Source organism: Mastigoproctus giganteus, chromosome 11, assembly GCF_048544385.1.
Source record: "Mastigoproctus giganteus isolate SK-2022 chromosome 11, ASM4854438v1, whole genome shotgun sequence".
Lineage (NCBI taxonomy): Eukaryota > Metazoa > Arthropoda > Arachnida > Uropygi > Thelyphonidae > Mastigoproctus > Mastigoproctus giganteus.
The window spans coordinates 99,784,920-99,807,852 of NC_143585.1; the positions used below are offsets into that span (position 1 = coordinate 99,784,920).

Below are 22,933 nucleotides of genomic sequence, written 5' to 3' on the forward strand. Positions count from 1 at the left end.
ATAGCATGTTCTGCTGATAATTTCTCCTCTTCTTTTCCATCTGTTATCTTGCTTCTCAGGATTGCACTTGTTTATCTTCCCATTTTCTATCACAATATTATGCTTTGTCAGGCTTCCTGCTACATTCCGTCACCTTTTGTTTTTACTATACATGTTTACTTTTAAGTTATTTTGTTTCTAGAATTATGTTAATTTCCCCGAACTCTGTATACATTCTTCGCTATCAGGTGTGGCCAACATGCCATCGGCAAATCGAGGCAATTGGTTCTCTATTAATTGTTATGCTACCACCCATCCTTTAGGCTTCGTCATCGCCTCTTCAATGTATATGTTAAATATCACTGGAAAAAGGATACATCCTTGTCTTATAACCTTTCCTATATTTTTATTTAGTATTTTGAAGCGCAAGGTTGTGCCTCTATTTCTTTTAAACTCAAACTGGCCCACGGAGATTCTCTTCTATTTTATGTTCAATTCTTACAATGATTTTTTGTTAGAAGTTTGGACGTATGGGTTGTTAAACGAATTGCTCTGTGATCTTCACATTTATCTGTTTTGTTCTCTTTTGGAATTAAGTTTTTCTCAAAGTTATCCGGTATTATGCTAGTTTTCATAAATATTATTTATTATCTTAAATAGTTGTAATCTCGCTACTTCATCCAGGTTTCTAAGGAGCTCCAAGAAAATATTTTTCCCATCCTAGTACTTTGGCATTCTTTAGTTTGTTTAAGCTTGGTTAAATTCTGCTCTGAGGATGCTCATCCCTAACTCATCTTTTTTCACGCGTCTCTCTGGTTCTAGAGCGCATTTTGTTATCCCTCATATAATTAAAGATATTCGTTCCATCTGCGAGAAATATCACTGTCTTCCAAGAGTATGTTATCTTCTTTTTTTACTTATATTATACTTTGTCTTCCTTTCTTGGAAACTTTTCCTTGTAAGTCTGTATGCTTAGTCATGTTTTCATTGTTCTGTTTATTTTTATTTATTTACATATGGTTTCCATCCATTCTTCCTCCTTGTCCTTGGGTCTGCATGAAAGCCATAGCAAACGAGGAATGGATTAAGGTCTTCATAATAAGAAATCCTGATCTTCTAGCCCATTATACAGTTAAACAATTCGTACAAGTTAGTGCAAAGTTTAATCATAATCTTAACAGTTAGCTTCACGTGAAATTTAAAGTAAATTCTTTTCGGTTGGCCTTACTCTTCAGATTTCATAATTACTTGTATCATCGGCATAATCATAAGTTGCATTTTTAATTCCTTATGCAGAAACCTGAAGTTATTGGTGATACTCCAGCAAATAGAGTGGAAGCGCTTCTAAGGGTAAAGCTCTGGTTAGGGCTGCAGGGCAACGAAAAACACTGGCGAGCTTCACAGTCGGAAGCAGAGCTGGCAGTATTTGCTGAGACGGTTAGTATTCGTGGATATTCTACTCTAGAGGATGGTTCTTTAATTTATCTTAATTACACATAGATAAAAGTTTATAAAATTTTAGCCTTTCAAAATTCCATGTTTAATTCCCAAATGGCTTTATACCAAAAAATACAAATATTTTTTATATAAATTTTGGGTATATAAAGTGAATTGGAGATTAAACAAATTTTTAAAGGATAAAATTTTATAAGTCATACTAAGAATTTATGTAAACTTTAGTTCCACCAAAATGCAGTCCATATATATTATTTCATAATTTGATTTATAAAGAAAACTTTAAAGACAAGGAATGTTGATGAGTTCAAGGTAAATTTACTTTATAATTTATCTAATTGTATTATAACTACAAAATAATTATTAAAACCTGAAAACTGCATTTAAATACAGTACATAAGAATTTACTAATCTGATTTAATATTTGCAGTAAAATGTTTAATGTTTTTTCTTTCTTTAATGAAATATCTGAACACTTTCAATGGCAAGTTACAGAATATACGTACAATTATATATGGGCCGCTACTCATGCTTATTTGAAGTTCTGAATCGGGCTTTATTTATGATTTTAACTTATTTTTCCGAGATGTCTTAAAACAGCTTAAATTTTACGGCTATCATTTTTATGATTAGAATGGGCCAGTCATTTTCGATTTAATAAGAAGTTTTTCTGCATTGGTTGTTTAATCCATAAACATTATTTTAAAATAAAATAATGTTTATATATTAAACAACTTATTATAAATTGTTTATAGATTAAACAATTTATTTTAAAAATGTCTTGCATACAGTTTTCACGAAAAAAAAACAAATGAAATTTCCCTTTACAGTTAACTTCTCCGCCTTGGCGACGGCTACTGCAATTTATTTTAAAGAACATGAATCAGAACTTAGATGAGTAAAATAAAAATAAAAAGAGAAATAAAAAAATTCGATTATTGCTAGTGACTAAAGAAAGAAAATGTAAGGTGTTTTTTTTTTTTTTTTTTTTAATGTGCTCTAAGCACATGTATGACCTAGGACACTTCTTGCACTAGTGGTTACTCCAGTATCCTAGGTTATTTAACTAAGGCCACTGAGGTAAACACTAACTCGCAATACACAGAAGACGAATTTTCTCCCCCTCCCTTCAAAACTTGATAACGAACTTCAAAGTTTATTTCGGAACGTAGACCCTGTTCAGAGCAAAACTGTCAGTGGTTCAATGCAGAATCTATTTCATTTACCCATCAGTCATTAAATTTAACAGAATCGCTCGGTATCCAATAAATCTCGCAATTTAAGGCTCAAACCTTGCCTGGAGTGTCAATTTCTTTGTAATTTTGATTAGTAATAAATATATACAGGGTGATTCACTACCAATGCGACAAACTTGCAGGAGGTGTAGGGGGCACAAAGACGAATCACATAGCATTGCAGGGTCCGAAATGCCTTCGTCATGCGGTAGAGGACGTTTAACGGGAAGTCGCGTGAACAGCGATCCCGCTGGAATTCAGCATTTGCAAACTGGTTCCCGAGGCAGTAGGATGGACGAGTATTCAAACGTTGAACTGGCCGACATGCACCTCGCGTATGGAGCTGCGGACTGTAACGGGCGCGCCGCTCTGCGCTTGTACCAGGAACGTTTCCCGCACAGGCGTGCTCCTCATCATACGATTTTCGCACGTGTGCACAGGTTACGTGAGACTGGTTGTTTCACGAGAGGTACCATGAATCGAGAGCGAACGACGAGGACGCCAGACAATGAGGAGAATGTCCTACGTCTTGCAGAAGGCAATCCGAGTAAGAGTACTCGAGCGATAGGCCAACGATTGGGTATTTCCCAATCCACTGTATGGAGGATACTGTCAACAAACCAAATGAGTTCATACCATCTGCAACGCGTCCAATCATTGGAGCCTGCAGATTATCCACTCCTGAGGACTTTTGCTACTTGGTTTCTCCAACAGAAACGGTTCGCAAATGCTGACTTCCAGCGGGATCGCTGTTCACGCGACCTCCCGTCCAACGTCCTGAACCGCATGACGAAGACATTTCGGACCCTGCAATGCTATGTGATTCCGATTCGTCTTTGTACCCCCTACATCTCCTGCAAGTTTGTCGCACTGGTAGTGAATCACCGTGTGTGTGTGTATATAATTTTTTTTTTTTTTTTGTTTATACACCGGGATGACTACGCGGTCAGAGGAGTTCACAAGATAGAGAATACAAGAAACACCGTATTTTTAAGCGGGTTTGAACCATGGTCGCTCAAAGCAAGTGTTCACATGTACCCTAGCGCTTAACCACTCGACCCCCCCCCAAATGTAGATATTAAAATAGTTTTGATGTTTTTGTCACGAAGTGGTGGCTTGTAATACAGTACAAGGAAGTGGTAACTGCACCTTGTGGTTTGATTTTTCCAACTAAAGTTTCAAAAATCATTATCTAATAATTGTTAATATTAGTAACGTTTTTTTAAATTTAAAACTAAATTATACAGCTACTATAATTATATACTTCTGAATTTGTCTCATCTATGCCTTGGCATAGATGAGACAAAAAAAAAATTCGCTAGCAACTGAACTAATAGGAAATCTTGCAAACCAACCGAACTGAACGACTCAGACGTAAAATGCAGGATTCCTGTAGGCATATGAAAATACCATCGAATGTAACTGTATATCTACACTCAGGGAAGTAATTACGAGATGTTTGCAGATTGGCTGCATCATCCACTCGCACTCCAACAACGCGAGATCGCCAAGCCCTGCTGGCGTGCTTACTTGTGTGTAGGAATAAATAGCATTGCTTTATAGCAGAGTAGAGTAACTAAAATAATTATAATTATATACCACCTTCATTTTAAAAAAGGCGGGAAAAAAAAAACTACGGAAGTTATGCAAACCTGAGACTTTGCCACCAGTAGCCACTGCGATCAATAAGGAAGCTTATTCCAAGCAGCTTGTAATAAACTTTCTTATAAGTTGCAAGCCATAGCCCAATTTCAAGCGTAAAAAATATTAAAGCAGTATAATAAATAAAATAAACTCTTCTTTTTGTAATCCACATAAGAAATTGTTCGAAATTCTATATCCTAAATAGGGATGTGTTGCTCTTAAAATGGCTGAAGGGTTCCTTTTTAAAAAACACTAATTATAGATTGAGAAATTAAATCAAATAATATTTTGTTTTTCTTATTTACAGTATGAAAATCAGGTGAATATGCTCGGCAAATGGACGACAAGTGGACCTCTAATGACTAGATCCTCCTGGTCGGATGCAAGTGGTTGTGTAAGTAAAGCGCATAACAAAGTCTAATTAAATGATTCCAAAATGTGTTTATGCAAGCAGAATTTGAAAATTTTGCCTGGTCCTGTTCCACCTATCCTTTTTGCGCAATATATTCCCCGTTTCCCTAACAATAGTCACCACCAACAATTAGTTCCTGTGGGACCAGCGGATTCTACCTCTGAGATTGCTGCTTGATGATTAAGTGCAAGCTCTGGCGTTGATGTGGGCAGCTGAGAGTTTGTTGGGTCTCAAGCTCTCATAGAGACCCATAACATTTATTTAGCTTTAGTCTAGATTATGGGGTGGGAGGTCTTCTGAAATGTTCAAAAGAGTATCCTATGCACTGATTGTCACCAATTATTTGTTATTCAGGGAAGTGGTACTCCTAACATTTCTAATCAAATGGAAGGGGGGGGGGGGGGCTGACCATATTTTAAATGCGAACTTTTTTACTGTCAAATCCATGATTCACTTCTCGAGATCGATTCATAATGGATGTTACATAATACGATATAATATAGTGTTTTCATATGCTAGCTGTTAAAACTATTGCATAACAGCGAATTTTTGATTAAAATAAATGTAAAATATCAGGAATTTCGTACATATTTTATCTAATTCACACTTCAACCATTAAATCTTCTCAAGTTACGAGGGCGCCTCCATAGCGAGGTGGCTAGGAGTAGCAGTGCGTAGCAAGCGCTTCTTGATTAGACCGTGGTTCGAGCCCGTGACCACCAAATACGGAGGATGCGGTAAGGTGAGGGAATGACCACCGCATATCCCCGGAGCAATATGGCCTTAGTTGCTAATGCTCCTAAAAACGAAACAACAACATCATCAAGTTACGAAATAAAAATAATAATAATAATAAAAAAAAAAACACAATTTCAAACTACTGTATCAGACTTGTCCTAGGCAACGATGTAGTCAAGTATTCCACATTAACAGATACCAGGATTACAATCAACTATAGAATAGGCTATTTGAAACCAAAGTGTAACTTCGGCTAGGAAAGACAATAACTCCACTTTTCCAGATGGCATCGTTCATTCAATTTGTGAGGCTGTTGCAAAGAAATGCTTCAGTTCTACAAAAGACTGCTATTGGTAGAAAAACTTTGTATCCGTCGTGACGGCCACAACTTAAGTCTATTTGGATGCTTGAGTACACTGTCTAAAAAGGGGATTGGCCAGTGGAAAGGCAGTGTTCGTTTTTAATATTTTTCATGTGTTCGTTTTTAATATTTTTCATGTGTTTCTAATCATTAAGTTTCAAGACGAAATTCCTGATGGAGTTTTTTTCTCCCTCCCGGTCATAAATTAGTATCAATTCTGTATAATAATACAGGGTTATCTAATTTAAACAAAATTTTATGCAAATCTCTCTCTCACTCACTCTCACCCCCAGTCCTGCACTCGTGTAGTAATTTTTATTAGCGTTTCAATTTCAGACGGGGCATCATACGTTTCACCAAGAATTCGTATTCATTCTAAACATTTTTTATTTCCAAGTTTAATTTCAAATTTTTAAATTTGCTTTAACTGATGCATATAGGGTCTCGTTTTAAATTTACGATTCATACAAGGACAACATTATACTGTACAATAAATTATCGGAATTCATTAGTAGCATCTGAATATTTTGATAGTAAAGTTTAAGAACAACACAATTTATTATTCACGTTAAATATTTGCGGTAAGATGACCTGCAATTACTATAGAACAAATTTTTTTTTTTTGTTGTTTGTAGTAACTTCACGTTGTTGTCTTAACCTAGATATTAAAGATGTCGGAAGGAGTATACAGCTGTGTCTAACCTAGTTTAACAGGTGCCATTGCAAAACCAGATTTTACTAGTTCATCCTCTTCAGAAAATTTGCTTCACTGAATTTAGGCTGTCACTATCGACTCCCAAAGAAATTGGAAATCATAACAGAACTTTATATCAAAAATCTAACTCAAACACCAATGATTTTTTTTTCATGCGTATTAGGATGTGCTTCATAAAGACTAGCTAAAACAAACTTCAAAAATGAGTTTTCTTTAATCCAATTTCATCAGAATTGGATTATATTTAATCAGCTAAAAGGTTTTCTAGATGGAACACCCCTCTTGTTAGGCGCCTCTGTAGCCAGGTAGGAAGGAGCAGCAGTGCGCAGCACACGCTTCTTGATTAGACCGGGGTTCGAGCCCGTCACCACCAAATACGGAGGATGCGGAAAGGTCAGGGAATGACCACCGCATATCCCGGAGCAACATGGCCTTAGTTGCTAATGCTCCTAAAAACCAAATAACAAACAAACAAACAACAAACCCCTCTTGTTAATGTCAGTAAGACTAAAGTTACGTTTTATAAGAGTACTGCATGGTAATTTATTTACATTTTACGAGTAGCAGATATTCGATAAATGTGAAAACAGCAACAGTGATAATGTGAATGACAAATCCTTTCTTGATTTGTCATTCACGTTATCTGTATTCATGAATTAATCGACAAGACACTACTGATAAGTAGTAGTCAAGAGGCATGTGATGCAAGAAAGCAAGCGTATGAGCTTATGTAGCATCAGCCAAAAAAAAAAAAAAAACCAAACCAATTTCACATATCCATTCCCTCTAAAAGTTTGTCCAAGTCCTCCTTGAATTTATTTAAGCTATATCTATTCTACAACTGTCTTTCGGCGCCTCCGTAGCCAGGTGGGCAGAAGCAGCAGTGCGTAGCACACGTTTCTTGATTAGACCGGCGTTCGAGCCCGTGACCACCAAATACAGAAAGGTCAGAGAAGGACCACCGCATATCCCCGGAGCAATATGGCCTTAGTTGCTAATGCTCCTAAAAACCAAATAACAAACAAACAAACAACAAACCCCTCTTGTTAATGTCAGTAAGACTAAAGTTACGTTTTATAAGAGTACTGCATGGTAATTTATTTACATTTTACGAGTAGCAGATATTCGATAAATGTGAAAACAGCAACAGTGATAATGTGAATGACAAATCCTTTCTTGATTTGTCATTCACGTTATCTGTATTCATGAATTAATCGACAAGACACTACTGATAAGTAGTAGCCAAGAGGCATGTGATGCAAGAAAGCAAGCGTATGAGCTTATGTAGCATCAGCCAAAAAAAAAAAAAAAACCAAACCAATTTCACATATCCATTCCCTCTAAAAGTTTGTCCAAGTCCTCCTTGAATTTATTTAAGCTATATCTATTCTACAACTGTCTTTCGGCGCCTCCGTAGCCAGGTGGGCAGAAGCAGCAGTGCGTAGCACACGTTTCTTGATTAGACCGGCGTTCGAGCCCGTGACCACCAAATACAGAAAGGTCAGAGAAGGACCACCGCATATCCCCGGAGCAATATGGCCTTAGTTGCTAATGCTCCTAAAAAAAACCAAATAACAATAAATAACAACTGTCTTTCCTCAATTTGAATTTATGCTTCCTCAGGTTCATAAACTGAGCAAGCGAAAGAATCCCATCAGAATTCAGCGTGCTCAATCCATTCAAGGCCTTATACACCTCAATTAGATCACCTCGCAGGTCGGCGCCTCCGTAGCCAGGTGGGCAGGAGCAGCAGTGCGTAGCACACGCTTCTTGATTAGACCGAGGTTCGAGCCCGTGACCACCAAATATGGAGGATGTGGAAAGGTCAGGGAATGACCACCGCATATCCCTGGAGCAATATGGCCTTAGTTGGTAATGCTCCTAAAAACCAAACAACAACAATCTCGCAGGTGCCTAGTCTCCAGCCGCTGCAATTTGCAGAACTTAAGCCTTTCTTGGTAAGAGGACCACTTCGTTCCCCTCACCAAGTAATGTTCATAGATGGTTTGCACGTTTTAAAAGAGGAGTCACTGACATTTGTGACCGGCCAAGGAGCGCAAGACCAACGTCTGTGTGCATTGAAGAAAACATTACAATTTTGGATGAAATGATTCAAAAAGACAGATCAACTACCACATGAAATGATGCAAGCACTAGAATGTTTTCGAAGATAAGTGTATTAATCATTTTTGGCACATCAGATTATAGGAAAATGTGCTACAAATGTGTATCCGAACAAGAGAAATGAAATTCTCCAGGCAGGTGATCCACCAAGACCTGTTGGAGAAGTGCAATAGCTTTCAAGGAGATTTTTTTTTATAGGCCTGATAACAGGTGATGAGCTCTTCCAACACGACCCTTATTCTAAAGACACTACTGATATAAGTCAGTGAAGTCTGTTAGGACTTCACTGGACATGACATACCCGTCATGTCCAGTGAAGAAAGTCTCAAACTGCCAGATCATCACAAAAAGTGATGGCGATAATATTTTGGGACAAGGAAGACCCAATTTTGGTTGATATTTTTAAAGAAAGGTCAGATTGTAAATAAGGAAAGATACTGCCAAATAGTTGTTAGCTTAATAAGGCTATAAAAAAAAAACAGCCCCTAACAGGACACCAAATCACATTACACCATAATAATGCTATGCCACACTCTCCCAGTATGAATAAAAAAAATGCCGACGGGACTAGCCGGGTAGTTAAAGTGCCGGCCTGGCAACCCAAAGGTCGCGGGTTCGATTCCCGCCTCGGACTGGATATCACGATGGTGCCGAACCAACCGGTTGATTGGATATCCCGGCTATCACGATACACGAAGGAAGCAAGAAAAAACTGGTTCCTTCGTGTATTGATCACATCATACGAAATAAATAAATAAAATAAATTGTAGACCTAGGGTGGAGAGTTCCGCATATGATCCGGACTTTTTTTTTTTTTAAATTATCGCTTCCTATATCTTCCTTAATACTTGGAATGATAAGGATCTGAAAAAGACACTAACGGGCTGGATTTAATAGTAGGATCCATCATTTTATCACAATCCATATGTGAGTTTGAAAGAACGACGGAAAAAATGTATTAATAAACAAGGCGGAATAACGTATACATGCCTTCCAGTGTTTAATAAATTATGTAAATTTCAACTTTATACTTCTATGACCAAAGAGGTATTACTTATGAATCCATCCTTGTATTTACTTATGTTTCTTTGGGCGCTTTCTCCGTCAGTCTTATAGATTAAATTTTATTCAGTAAGTTTAGCATTATGCTGTCGCTTAATAATTTCGTTGTCTGTATTCCACACTATGAGGGAAGCAACTATCTAAACTGATAAGATAGCATAAAGTAATAATACATCTATAATTAAGTATTATTCATTCCTATTAGTAAAAACTGAAATTGTTTTATGCGTTTCTGAGATTTTACTGATATGAATGGCATGACTTTCTGGAAAGTGTTCCAAATTGTCCGGAAAAGTTGTCCTTTGTAGTAGTCTATTCTGTATCGATGAGAACTTGTCAATAAAGTCCACCCATTTCTGGAAGGGGGAGAGCTTAAGTCAACAGGTGGTTTGTGTAAAGATTTCTACCCTTCGCAGTTGTGGCATCAATGTACTACTTAATTGAGCTCGATCTGTTTATTAAAAAAACAAAGTAGTCAACTTTATCAGTAACTGGTCGGAAGTTTTCCATTTTTCTGAAGGACCTGTTTTTGTTTAAAATAATGATTGAGTTACCTAGCACACCACTCCCTAGTCCTTGACACTATAGTAATTTTCTTTGATGCTGCCTATGTTGCGATAAAGTTCAGTCACCGCAAAGTACGGTTTATAGTTCTGAAGCATGTTCTATACTACCGCTGCAGTGAATTTTTTTCGATGTTAACGAATATAGAAGAAACTACTATCTTTGATTCCTTTGTCTGCAGAACATTAAAATGAGTCTTGATTAGTGCGTGGGTGTATGCTAATGTAGGAAAAGAAGAAATTTCTGGCAGCGTATTAAAGGATGCACTATGTGGATGCTAATATAAGATTGGGCATGTCAATTCCTCTTGTGGGACTTTCATTCATTAAATTTCGGACAGTAAGCCCGTGGTTTGTAATAGTAAGATGTTTTTCTTTTTTAATTTAAGATTTGGAGGTAAATTAAAATCGCTGAAGATAATATGGAATGCTGTAGTGTGGAAATGATCATTATTAGGAACTTTTTAACCATAAATACTGTATCAGTATTAAAAATTGTATATTTATTATTTATACTGTAATCTTTATATTACACTATATAAAAATAATTTTTCTGTTTATATTCCGGCACGACAACCAAGTCAGTAGATTTTACAATAAATCGTCAATACAAATATTTATCGTATTTTAGTGGTAACGGGTTGAACCCCGGACAACTCAAGGAACGCGTGCTATGCACTCTCCCTCCTGACCACTCGGCTACATCAGGCCTCATGTAACACTTATATATTTTAACATATTTAATACTTGTAATGTATATCATGTTGTTTTTTTTGTTTTGTTTTTTTTTTTTTGTTTTTATCAACCGTTTTTCCCTTAGGTTAGTCTACCCCGAGACAGTTTCATAGCTCCGGAAGGATGGGCATTTGAAGGTGACTGGTTTATTCATCCAGAACCCAGGTATTCAAATTTTGCTTCTATTGGGCTTAATTAAAGCAACTATTGATTATATTAAGTTATTTAGTTTAATCAAATTTCTCTTTCATACAGTATGCATTATGACGATGACGCTGGCAGAAGAACATTCTTAGAAGATGTATTCGAGAATCAGTATCGAATTCCAGGGGGACCATGGTTACCAGCGTCTACAACATGGACTGATGTAGTAAGTTTTATTTGTAAACAAACGAATAACCGAACTCTGTTAATTTGAGCAATGTTAGACTACTGCATATTGTAATAAATATGACACTAACTGACTTGTAAAGCTAATAAAAAAAAATAAAAAAAGGAATAAAATTTTTTTTAGAAGTATAACAAAGTTTTAGACAAACGGTGTCCAATCTTTTTGCGAATGAAAGCTTTATGGAAGCATTATAAGACCATCGTTCATGATTTCCTTTAATCCGGCTTCTGCGTTTCGTATTTAACTTTGAAAAATAACATAATGAGCATTACCTCAGATTAGAAATCCTACTAGTAGGGATATAAAATATCGAGGCTGTAGTTAAAATTGCTGGAACAAGTTGCTTTCGCAGGTAGTTGAAGCTAACAGATTGAATAAATTCAAAGGTCAACTGGATAGTTACTTGTGTGAGGAGGGAAGCATATACAGTAATTTGTATTTTTTTTATCTACTTGTGTTTTTTTTTGCTAGTACAGCAAAAGCTTCCTTGCACTATATGGCGAATACTATTACTCGTATGGTGTAAAATTTCGCGGCTGTAGTTGGCGATTTCCGGTAGAGGGGGAGAGAGAGAGAGAGTGTGGTATCTTCTCGAGTTATTCCAGGTTTCCATCCCACATAACACAAATCAGCTCGTGAACACAGTTTTACAGACAAAATACACCACATGGATAGGCGCGATAAGCTCCGGTACCATTATATAATAATGATTTGAATATTTTTTGCCTCAACGACTTCACCAGTGGTCTCTTGTCAAATATGAAAAACTAGCTACACGGACACAGAAACACGATAAAGGAGCATTTAAGAAGTAGAAGAAAAAAAAAAAAAAAAAAAGTCGCCTGGTTCGGTGATTCCCGATTCCATTTGTTCGATGCTTGACGGTAAAGCAAAGGTATGGTGGAAGTGCAATGAATCAATGGATCCATTAGTGTCAGTCAACAGGCTGGTGGCACAAACGAAGCACCTCTGATATTTGTGAATCAACATCTGAATGCCCTAGCCTACTTTAACTTCGTTGCTGCCTAGGTGCATCCGTTCATGCTCATAGTTTATCCATCTAGTAACTGTTACTTCCACCAGTAAAATGCGCCATGTCACAAGACGTATTGTTCAAGAATCGTTCCGTGTGTATGAGAGTGACTTTATGATACTTAATTGGCCTGTTCAGCCTGTTAATTGCTGGAACAAACTTCAATCTTGTCGTTGTGGAAGTTGATAGGTTAAATAAATTTAAGGAGGAACTGGACAAACATTTTAGAGGGAATTGTTGTGTAAATTTTTATTTATTTTTTAAATTTATTTTATTTATTTTGCTGATGCTGCATAAGCTCATACAGTTGCTTTCTTGCATCACATGCCACTACTACTACCACCGTATCTAAACACGATTGAGCTCTCATGAGATGAGATGGAAAGAGCTGTCCGCGTTCGGATCCACCGCCTGACTGTTTCCTTAAAAAAATACGTTTGTGTAAAGTTGTCTCAAACGCGGGGCATTTTTCCACGACCTACTTTTTATTATATTTTTTTAATTTAAACTTTTGTACCCTGCTTTCTCCACTTCTTGTCCTTTTATAAAAATTAAATGTGCCTAAGCTTAAAAATAGCATAAACCTACTGAATTAGTTGTAGTCGGGTTTTAGGCACATTAGAAACTTAGGCCATATTGCACTATACATGTCTAAATTGCGTGTGTTCTGTGATCGATTTGCTGGATGGAAAATCCGAGTTTCCGGGTCAAAAACCCACCTCAGCTGAGACCGACTAACTCAGACACATTGTGAAAAAAGACCCATAATTTTTCGTGTCATTGACGGAACTCAGGTCTTCACTAAGTACGAGAAGAGGGAAAACATACTGTACTGCGGCAAAGTCTGTAACTCACTGCCGATGCATTCACCGTGTTGCCACAAAAAAAAAAAGTGAATTTGTGAATTGCGGGCTTCGCCTTATGCGAATTTTGGTAACTTAAGCTTAATTTTTATTATTTATTTTTTTTTTATGTAAACCCCAAACACGAGAGGTATTGGAACCTATAGTACTTAGTACCGTGCTTGGGTTGGAGGTTGATAAGACGAAAGAAGATATTTGTTGAAATTAGACTTGAACTTCTGTAGACTGTAATTTTCAGGAAATACGTACGAAGGAAGGTTGTTCCAGAAAACAGCAGTTGAATGAATAAACGAGGAAGATGAAAAGTTGGTTCTGTGAGTTTGAAGTTGGACAGTAAATGGATGTTGGCTGGTAGCGGCACGTGTTCGGACTGTTTTGAAAGAGAGCGGGAATTATAGAAACTAATTCAGAAGAACAGTGCCCATGGAAGTATCTGTAGAAGAGGCATGCAGCAGAAACAGTATATCTATGAGACAGCGAGTGGAGAGACTCTGTTAAAGTAAAAAAAAAAAAAAGTAAAGTGCAGCCATTATCAACCCACTGCAGGGTGGAAGCCTCCTCAACAATTCATGCTGAGGGAAATGGACTATAATCTGCCACGCTGGTCCAGTGCGGGTTGGCAGATCGACCGTATTCAGCAGTCAGGGGCTTGAACCCCGGTCTACTCAAAGAGCGTATGCTACTGCACTCCCGCTCCTGCCCACTCGGCTACGGAGGCCTGTTAGAGATGAATCATTAATTAACCTAACTACCCTCTTCTGAACGGAATCAAGAAGCCTGAGAGGTTTTGGGGGCACCATCCCAGATATGGAAACAATATTCCATGGTAGGGCGGATTGCGATTTGTACAGAGTGAACAGCTGTTTGGAAGAAAAGTAACGCCGACAGCGAAAGAGAAAGCCAAGTTTTTTTCGATACAGAGCAAGCAATATTTGTAATGTGCTTGTGCCAAGAGAGATTAGAAGTCAAGGTAATCCCCAGAAGTGGCGCCTCCGTAGCCAGGTGGGAAGGAGCAGCAGTGCGTAGCATACGCTTCTTGATTAGACCGGGGTTCGAGCCCGTCACCACCAAATACGGAGGATGCGGAAAGGTCATTCAGGGAATGACCACCGCATATCCCGGAGCAATATGGCCTTAGTTGCTAATGCTCCTAAAAACCAAATAACAACAACAACAACAATCCCCAAAAGAGATATATCATTTTGCCTAGAAATCGGAGTGTCACCAAAGATAAGCATAGGAGCAGAAGAATCCTTTTTGCGAGATATAAGACAAGACTGAGTTTTAGAAGGGTAGAAATCAACTAAGTTGTCTTTGCCCCACTGGAGAAAACGGAAGCCAGCTGGAGTTGTGAACATTAAAATCACCAAGGAAAATTACCTCACTGTTAGGAAAGTTGGACTGGAGAAAGTCAAGTTGCAAAGAGAGGAAGTCAAAGAGCTCCAAGTGATTAGTGGAATTGGGAGAACAGTAGACAACAGATGAATTTGACACAATGAGGTAGAGAGATTTTAAGCCAGAGCAGATCGAAAAGAGGAGATTCCAAATTACCAAGTCTCTAACAGGGAATATCGGAACGGACATATGCACAAGTACCACCTTTGAGGGGAAAGGAATCATAGAACGAATAATTTGGACAACTGAGATGAGCAGTAGTTGAATCAACTGATAACTGAGATTCTGTCAGAAAAAGTACATGGGGTATGGCAGACTGCAAGTGGAAATGGACATCGTAGAGATTAGAAGTGAGACCACGTATATTTGTGAAACGAATTAGGAAGTGTTTGGGAGGTTTAGATCTTTTCGCAGATAAGCTTACTCTTAGTTTGACAAGTCATGATATATTCAATTTTAAGAAAATGAAAGGAGGGGACATGCTGTATAAAGTAATGAATTTTTTGGATATGGCGTGCACATGCTAAGAATATACCCAGGTCCTTAACATAATGTGGCCTTGACAATGCCCCCAGCATACACACTACTCGCACTCCCTCCAGTCACTATCTGGCAGAGTAGAGGTAGCAAGATCTAGCAAGAGGTAGCAGGATCATTCCGGATTGGCACACTAGCTAATCCGGAAGCCTCCTAGAGAGTTACAATAGGTTCGGTCCGGTGTACTAACTAGCGGCCGGCCTGCGAACACCGTTTTAGAGCTGTACTCTAGAAATGTAAGGAAGATTGGATCTCGCCACGATGTTCATCATAACCTCAAAAGTCGTCAATCATACTGCATGATGGAAGTGATAGGGAAGGGTTGACCGGAACTTAGCTCTGGAGACTAAACATGGGTTCCACCACTTCAAGCCTCCAATAAGCAAAGTGGTGGTATTGCACCGGTTGATGAGAGTCATCTACCACCTAGTACTGCCTGGTAATACAGAGGGGCGGCTTTCCTCCATGTGGTGTGGGCGCCACACCTCGACCCCTCTTTACCTTGGTTCACACCTGGGTGGTCACCCACCATGTGTTTGTGCATGGAGGTTATACCCAAAATTACTAACAGTTCCACCATCGTGAAGGTGCAAGCAGAGGATTTGGCTATCACAGACCTCCGGACTTCGCCGAAATTGGGTCCACTTGACTTGAATATCACTCGAATATCAGTTCCATCATCGTTTTAGACTCCCAGGTAGCAAGTACAGCATGTCTGGCATATCTGAGAGAATGTCTGTGACAACCTCAAGGACTACCTGTTGTAACACTGTTGTGTACAGTTGGTTATGGAAATTGGCTAAAGGTATGGAACGGAAATAAACCAAGGTTAGCTAATATAATAATATTAGCCAACTTATAATACCGAAATTACCGAATATACCGGTAATATTCGGTAATCTAACCTTAATATAATAACACATTAGTGTTATTATATTAAGGTTAGGTTACCGAAATTTGCAAAAGGAGAAGCTCGCAATTCAGAAACTGGCCGTGTAGCCACCGTACATTTTGCTGTGGTTGAAATGTGCGGTGGCTACACGGTGAATGCATCGACAGAGAGCTACAGATTGCCGCATCGCAGTTTGTTTTTCCTCTTCTTGTATTTAGCACAGGCCTTTTCTATCCGTTGTGGAGGGGCCGGTGATTATACCAACTGTGCTACCCACGAGGGGAAACCTACTGAATGATCAACAAGATCTGGAAGAAAATAAATAGAAAAAAAATTAATGAAAAATATGTTAAATAACCCCGATTAATGGTCCTCTCAAGAACTGACAACTAATTTAGCAAAATTATATTTTTGCACCAGGCAAATAATTCTAGTTCTGTACCATTTATCATTATGTTGGAAAATAGTCTGGTTTTCTTAACAATTGAGCCCCCCCCCCCGGCACCACTAAAATTATCTCGCTGGGAACAAACCAAAGCCTTATCTTTCAGAAAAGCATCACCTAGCTGTAAGAGTAACTGTCGAGCCTGCCCAACAAATTTGTATTTCCCAAAACATCTACTCAATTTCTCAGAGATTCGCTCTTCTTACAAAACGAGTTTAACTTTAGTTCATCGCACTCTACGTCTAGCACACAAATTAAAATTATTATTTTAACGGCATAGGTGCTTGTCGCTCATATCCGTACCGCCTGTAGTGTGTATTCACGGCCGATTTGCATGTTGTGGTGGAAAAAAACTCGGAACAAATAAAGGTAAAAACTCTTACCTTTTACACTTCACTCGAAGTCGCGATTACTGGATCTCTGAAGTGCACTCCAGAAATTCCTCCAATCGTCAACATTAGTCGAATCCAGACCTCGTAGACAGTGCAATACAGTGTCATATTATGACCACCCGAGAACTGACTCGTCTCCCATGTGTAATATGTCCATCATAAATTGAGTGTGTTCTCTGGTTGATTTGTCTGTTTTGCTGGATATAACCCCGGAAAGACCTTGCTATTCACACCTGAAATCGACTAAGTCACGGTGTTTAAAAAAAAAAAAAAAAAAAAGTCATAAGTTTCTCGCGTCACCGACAGGATTCGAACTCGGGCCTTTTCCACCCGGTGTGGGGACGGCGATTATAGCTACTGCGCAGACAGACAGACAGTACGGTACAGGCATGTTCTCTCCTATGATAAGTTAGTCTTCTTCAAAACCAAGGCTAGAAGATGGATTTCAATAGAGTAATTCGAAACACGGCCAAATTTAATTTTTTACTGAAAATTTTTGTCAAATTCTATCAATTCATCCTTGCAATACCAATAAACTCGTATTTCACATGGTAAAGAGTGTTTCATTAAATACTAGCCAATTTTCGAAAACTTATCTTTTCGAAATAGCAAATTATCTTTTACTTTTATCAATAACGATGTTTCCTCCTATATATGCAATTCTATTTAAAAAAAAAATTACAATAACATTTTTCGGTGATTAAATAGAATAAATTATTATTGGTAACATTACTCAAATCTAACGTAGCAAACTTAACTATTCTGATATTTACAATTTATTTTCAATAGTTCGTCTAATATGTAGTTATTGTTATTTACTTATATTTATAGCGAGGAGATTCGTCAACACCACGAGACGAAATTGAAACTCCCCCTTGTTGGGAATGGCAAGATATATGGCAAGTAGATCTACACAGAGCAGTGGATGAAGAAGGTAAGCGATTTTTTTTTCTCTTCTCCCTGGTACTGTTGTACTTCCTCATTGCTCAGCTCAACGATGGAGCCCACGCCCTAGCTTCAGACGACGTCCTCAACAGCATAAATATCTGGTCACCCAGGAAGTAGATATTGTTGGTGACACTATCGTTAAGGATACAGGAAAAATATTGTGTAAAAAAAATAGGTGGAAACCGTGGAATAAGACTACGATATGTCTGCCAGGAGCAGAAGTTAATGTCGTTGGAAAGCAGCATTCATCGTTCAAGAGCACAAAAGGTGATATTAACAATAGGAGATCTGAGGATTTACCACGGCCGCCGTAGCCTAGTGGTCAGGCGCGCGGGTGCATAAGTACACGTGCCTTGAGTGACCGGGGTTCAACCCCGTGACTGCTGAATACGGTACTGTTTCTTGTATTCTGTGTATCTTGTAAACTCCTCTGACCGTTTGGTCGTCCCGGAGTATAAGCAGAAAATTTATTTATTTATATAGGGAAATGATGAAAAAAAGTCACGAGTTAGGATTAAATTTGAAAGTTCCTGCAATTTTACCCAGACACGATATAAAGGATTTCAGTCGTTTGACCTGCATTGCAAACTGTCCCGGTCCCGGAAAATAAAGCAAAAATTTGCATTGTTTTCCGGGAACCAATGGTACAACGGAAAATGTTTTTTTTTTTTTTTTCCGGTAGGAAATAAGCTGTGGACGTCAACAAAAGCCCAGCTTCGTAGAAACGCTGAAAGCAATACTACAAGTTAAGTGCAATTTTGCTAATTCTTGTGAAGAAATTTACGAAGAAATAGCAAATAATGAAAAATTAAGAAAAATTCACTCAGCGGAAAAATATGTTTAATTATATTATTTAATTTCTCTTCTTTTTCTTGTTAAAAGAAGTATGTATTATTGCTATTATTATTTCAAAAAAAAAAAAAAAAAAAAATATATATATATATATATATATGTAATTTATATTTTGTATGTGAATATTTTTTATATATAAAGCATTTTAAAAAATGTGTACAGTATATTGTTTCTAGGGGGTTGATATTTCCCCCTTGATATCCTCCATTGGATACTAGGGATCTAATCACTTAACACATAAGATTTGAATGATGATTACAATGTGTGCATAAAGGATAGGATGAAGATTAAGGGAATGGAATTATATTCTCTTAGTTAAGAAGCACATAAAATCTAAGGCAGGGCATTCAGGTTTGCTGGTAGGCAGGGCAATTTTAAGGCAGTTTGGTGTGACATAACACTGGGAAAATAAAAATGAAAGTAGAAGTAAATAATACGACAAATAATCGTGATTTGTATAACAAATATCTATACAGACAAATGGAGTGGGCAAGCAAATAAGAATATCTTAATAATGGGGGATTTTAACTTTTCGGATTTTGACTGGATCTTCTGAGTAGGTGACTCACACAGCAGAAGAGCTTCTCTGGATGTATTAGATTAGTATACGCAGTGAGTTTACATATCAGGTGCGTTCGATTTTTTTTTTTCCCTTAATTTAAATGAATTTATCTTTTCTGTACATAATAAAACAGGCCTACGTGCTCTGGATTCATAATGCGAAAATTTATTTTTATTTTGTTACACAGAGCATTAAAACTACGATAAATGAATTAGCTTTCGGCTGGGTGGCAGCCTTCATCAGATTAAAATACTTTGAATGGCAGTTGGAATAGAGATGCACTGCCATATGTTGGTTGGCCAAGAATCTCTATTCCAACTGCCATTCAAAGTATTTTAATCTGATGAAGGCTGCCATCCAGCCGAAAGCTAATTCATTTATCGTAGTTTTAATGCTCTGTGTAACAAAATAAAAATAAATTTTCGCATTATCTTTTCTGTGATTAAAACAGTAAACATTCCCATTTACACCTTCCATATTGGCACTCACAGCTGGGTTCTAGAACACTAAGATCCTCACCTGAAAATCACAGGAGCCTGATTTACCGCAGTGTTACTCCACCGCGAGGGACCCTAGTCTTCCCAAAGAATAGACCTATTCCTGCCAGAAGAGATGGGGAACCTGAGCGTGACTCCAGCTATCCAAATTCTTAGAAATCTAGTCAAACAACCTCAAGAACCACACACTATACTGCTCTATGCTGCACTACAAATCCCAGGATTCCAGGCGCAGAAGCGTCCTTTGCCTATGAAATTCAGTGGCGAAGTCGTGGAAAGCTGAAAAGTTATCTTGCGTTTTCACTAGGATCGCCTCACAGCCCTCCACCATAACGTGTATTAAAGGAGGCATATTAGGCTCTGTCTGGAGCCCGGATGCGTTACACCTACTTCCCCCCCAACTATTTTAAACCAGCCCTGGAGTGCAGTGGCGTAGCTACCATGTAGGCAGGCAAGGCAATTGCCTCCGGACCCTTTAGGGGCCCGGCGTCTTTGGCTGTCTCCTCTTTTTGCAATTTTCATTAATTAAGTAGGGGCCTGAAAAAGGGTTGGTACGCTACTGCTGGAGTGCTTTTACCTCTAGAAACTTCTTTTAAGCGTTACAGTCACCACAGCAAACTATTAATTTTCTAGCAGTACAATACCCATTACTGCTCATTTTACACAACATACGATGGGCTATCAAAAAGTTGGTACCCTTACCTAGAAATAATAGCCTTAGAAAGGTGAAACTTCATAGGAGCTTTAATCCTTTTCTATATACTCTCCATGTATAGTAACACATTTCTCCCATCTATGGATCAGTTGTTTAATGCCTTGATCAAAGAAGTCCCCACATTTTTGCCTGAAACACGATTCCACCTCATTGACTTCCTGAGACGAATCAAAGGAATCCACGCAATGGTTTCTTCATTTCTCGAAACAAGTCTTATAGTGTTAGGTCAGGAGAATAGGGTGGGTTCGCCCTAAAAAAGTTCTCAACATCCGCATTACACAAATCCAACAGTTGGCGAGAACAGTGCATTCGATATTGCTTCTGCAAAGGCTTCAGCAGTCTTGGAACCCATCGTGCGGAGCCCTTAGACATGTGCAGATGGTCATGTAAAATGCTGTGGGCAGACTCATAACTAATTCTCACTGTATTTGCGATGAAACGAATTGTCACACATCTGTCACTCACCACCAGAAGATCAACCTTTGCAACCGTTTTACCATCTGTGGATGTTGATGGCCTTCCTTCTCTTGGCTAGTCAAAGGCACTTTGCGACCGCACTGGAACTCCCGTTTCCACTTTTTTCGTGTCATAGAATGGACAATTCTGCCCATACACAGCTCTCATTTCTTCGTCAATTTCCTGAGCTTTCTTTACTTGCAAATGCAGGAACTTGATCACTTCTCGATACTCCACTTTGTCAACCACAGCATCCTTCCTAAGATTCCGGGCTCCACCTCTGGTGTACGATCACCTACGGGAATGAAATTTCACATGTTAGTTACTGAATATGTAGACAACTTGTATTAAAAACGGAAAATGGCATCTTCCTACTAATGTTTTATTTAGGTCAGGGTACGAACTTTTTGATACCCTCTTGTATCTGTTTCTCATAATGCATTTTATTTAACACCTTTACTGCAGAAATTCACAGTGCTTAAGGCTATTGATTTTCATATCATTATCTGCTATTCATGGTGACGGCTGCCCAAGGCATTAAAAAATTAGAGGTAACATTAACTGCAATTAAATTTATCATAGTATTTCGGTTACCATGCAATACTTTACTCTGTCTTTTGTAGCGTCTTTTATAAAAGCAATGGTTGATCAACAAAGTATAATTATCCTTTTTGATATTAGATATAATTTTTGATATAATCTAGGATGGGAGTATACAGTAGAAGCAACTCTGGGTGGATACAATCCGGTACAGAAAACTTATCACCTGTGCCGCAGGCGACGCTGGGTGCGCGAAAGAAAATACCTTATGAATGAGCTACAATCAGCTTTGGATGAACAACATTCTCAGGTATGTAAATATTGCATATCAAATTAATAACAGATGTCCAAGTTTAAATCCTTCATAGTGATCAGAGTTGTGCGAATTATGACTTGACAACTTAAACAGAATATATGCCCATCAAAAGAAGGGCTCGTACTTAATATTTTTTCTTTCTTTCAACTGAACACAAAGATACCAGACTGAATTGTTTAGCATGGATCATTCTGCAATCAAACCATACCATATGAACAGTTGCTTTGGGTGGTTTCAACATGCCATTAGTGAAGCCAGAACCGAAATGGGCAACACCCTGCAAGTTTAGACTCTAACCAACTAGAGATGCTCCATACAAGTAGTCAGCAAAATTTGGATCTAATTTTTCATAACCTTGATCAAGACAATTCTCCCCCAGGATTTTTCGTTCCATTTTGGATCACGATCCAATAATGTCTGAATTTCCGATAAGAAGGGGCCGTTTCTGAGCCGTAACCCGCATAATTTAGAATCAGTTTTTTTAACCAAATTCAAAGATAAAGTAAACACTGCATCTTCTTAAAACAACGGACTGGGACTCCACTATCATCTGATACCAGAAAACGCTGTCAACACCCTATCATTAAGTTTCAGAAACATCGTTTTAACAGCCGTCTCCAGAACCGTAAGTCTCGAATGGACCATCTGAGCTACGCCCCCAAATCTCAAATGGGCCAAGTCTTGATACTCAAAAGAATTTAAAAAAGCATTTTCATCAGGCTTCAGAAAATAGGGGGGGGGGGGTGAAAAAAAAACTCGCCAAATTGAATTTCACAAAAATTATAATACTTCAATGTATGGGCTAATAATACCTTGGCAGCCAAACCTTTACCAAATATAGACTCTCTCCGAAAAAAAATTGACGGATAACCCCCCCCCCCCCAACGTGTAATCTCTAAGGTCAGTCTGATTGAAGTAATAAACAAGTTTCCTAAAAAGAGTACAGTGCGGCCCGATGGTTCTCCATATTCCAATGGCAAGGTGTATTGTCATCCAATTCCGACAGTAATTGCAGAAAAGAAGAGAAAAATGAATGTTTCATGGAAAATGCTTGAGTGATATACAGTGGCGGACAA

At 38.2% G+C, this 22,933-nt stretch overlaps 1 protein-coding gene across 1 annotated transcript in view; it reads left to right on the plus strand.

Moving 5' to 3' along the window:
• LOC150078290 (myoferlin-like) overlaps window positions 1–22,933 on the plus strand; it is a 452,265-nt gene that overhangs the window by 113,296 nt on the left and 316,036 nt on the right. Inside the window, exons 24-29 of the mRNA XM_090384525.1 lie at window positions 1,276–1,416; window positions 4,621–4,707; window positions 11,109–11,188; window positions 11,279–11,393; window positions 17,803–17,905; window positions 21,706–21,851. Coding sequence (XP_090240651.1) covers window positions 1,276–1,416; window positions 4,621–4,707; window positions 11,109–11,188; window positions 11,279–11,393; window positions 17,803–17,905; window positions 21,706–21,851 — 672 coding nt within the window. The remainder of the gene's footprint in view (window positions 1–1,275; window positions 1,417–4,620; window positions 4,708–11,108; window positions 11,189–11,278; window positions 11,394–17,802; window positions 17,906–21,705; window positions 21,852–22,933) is intronic.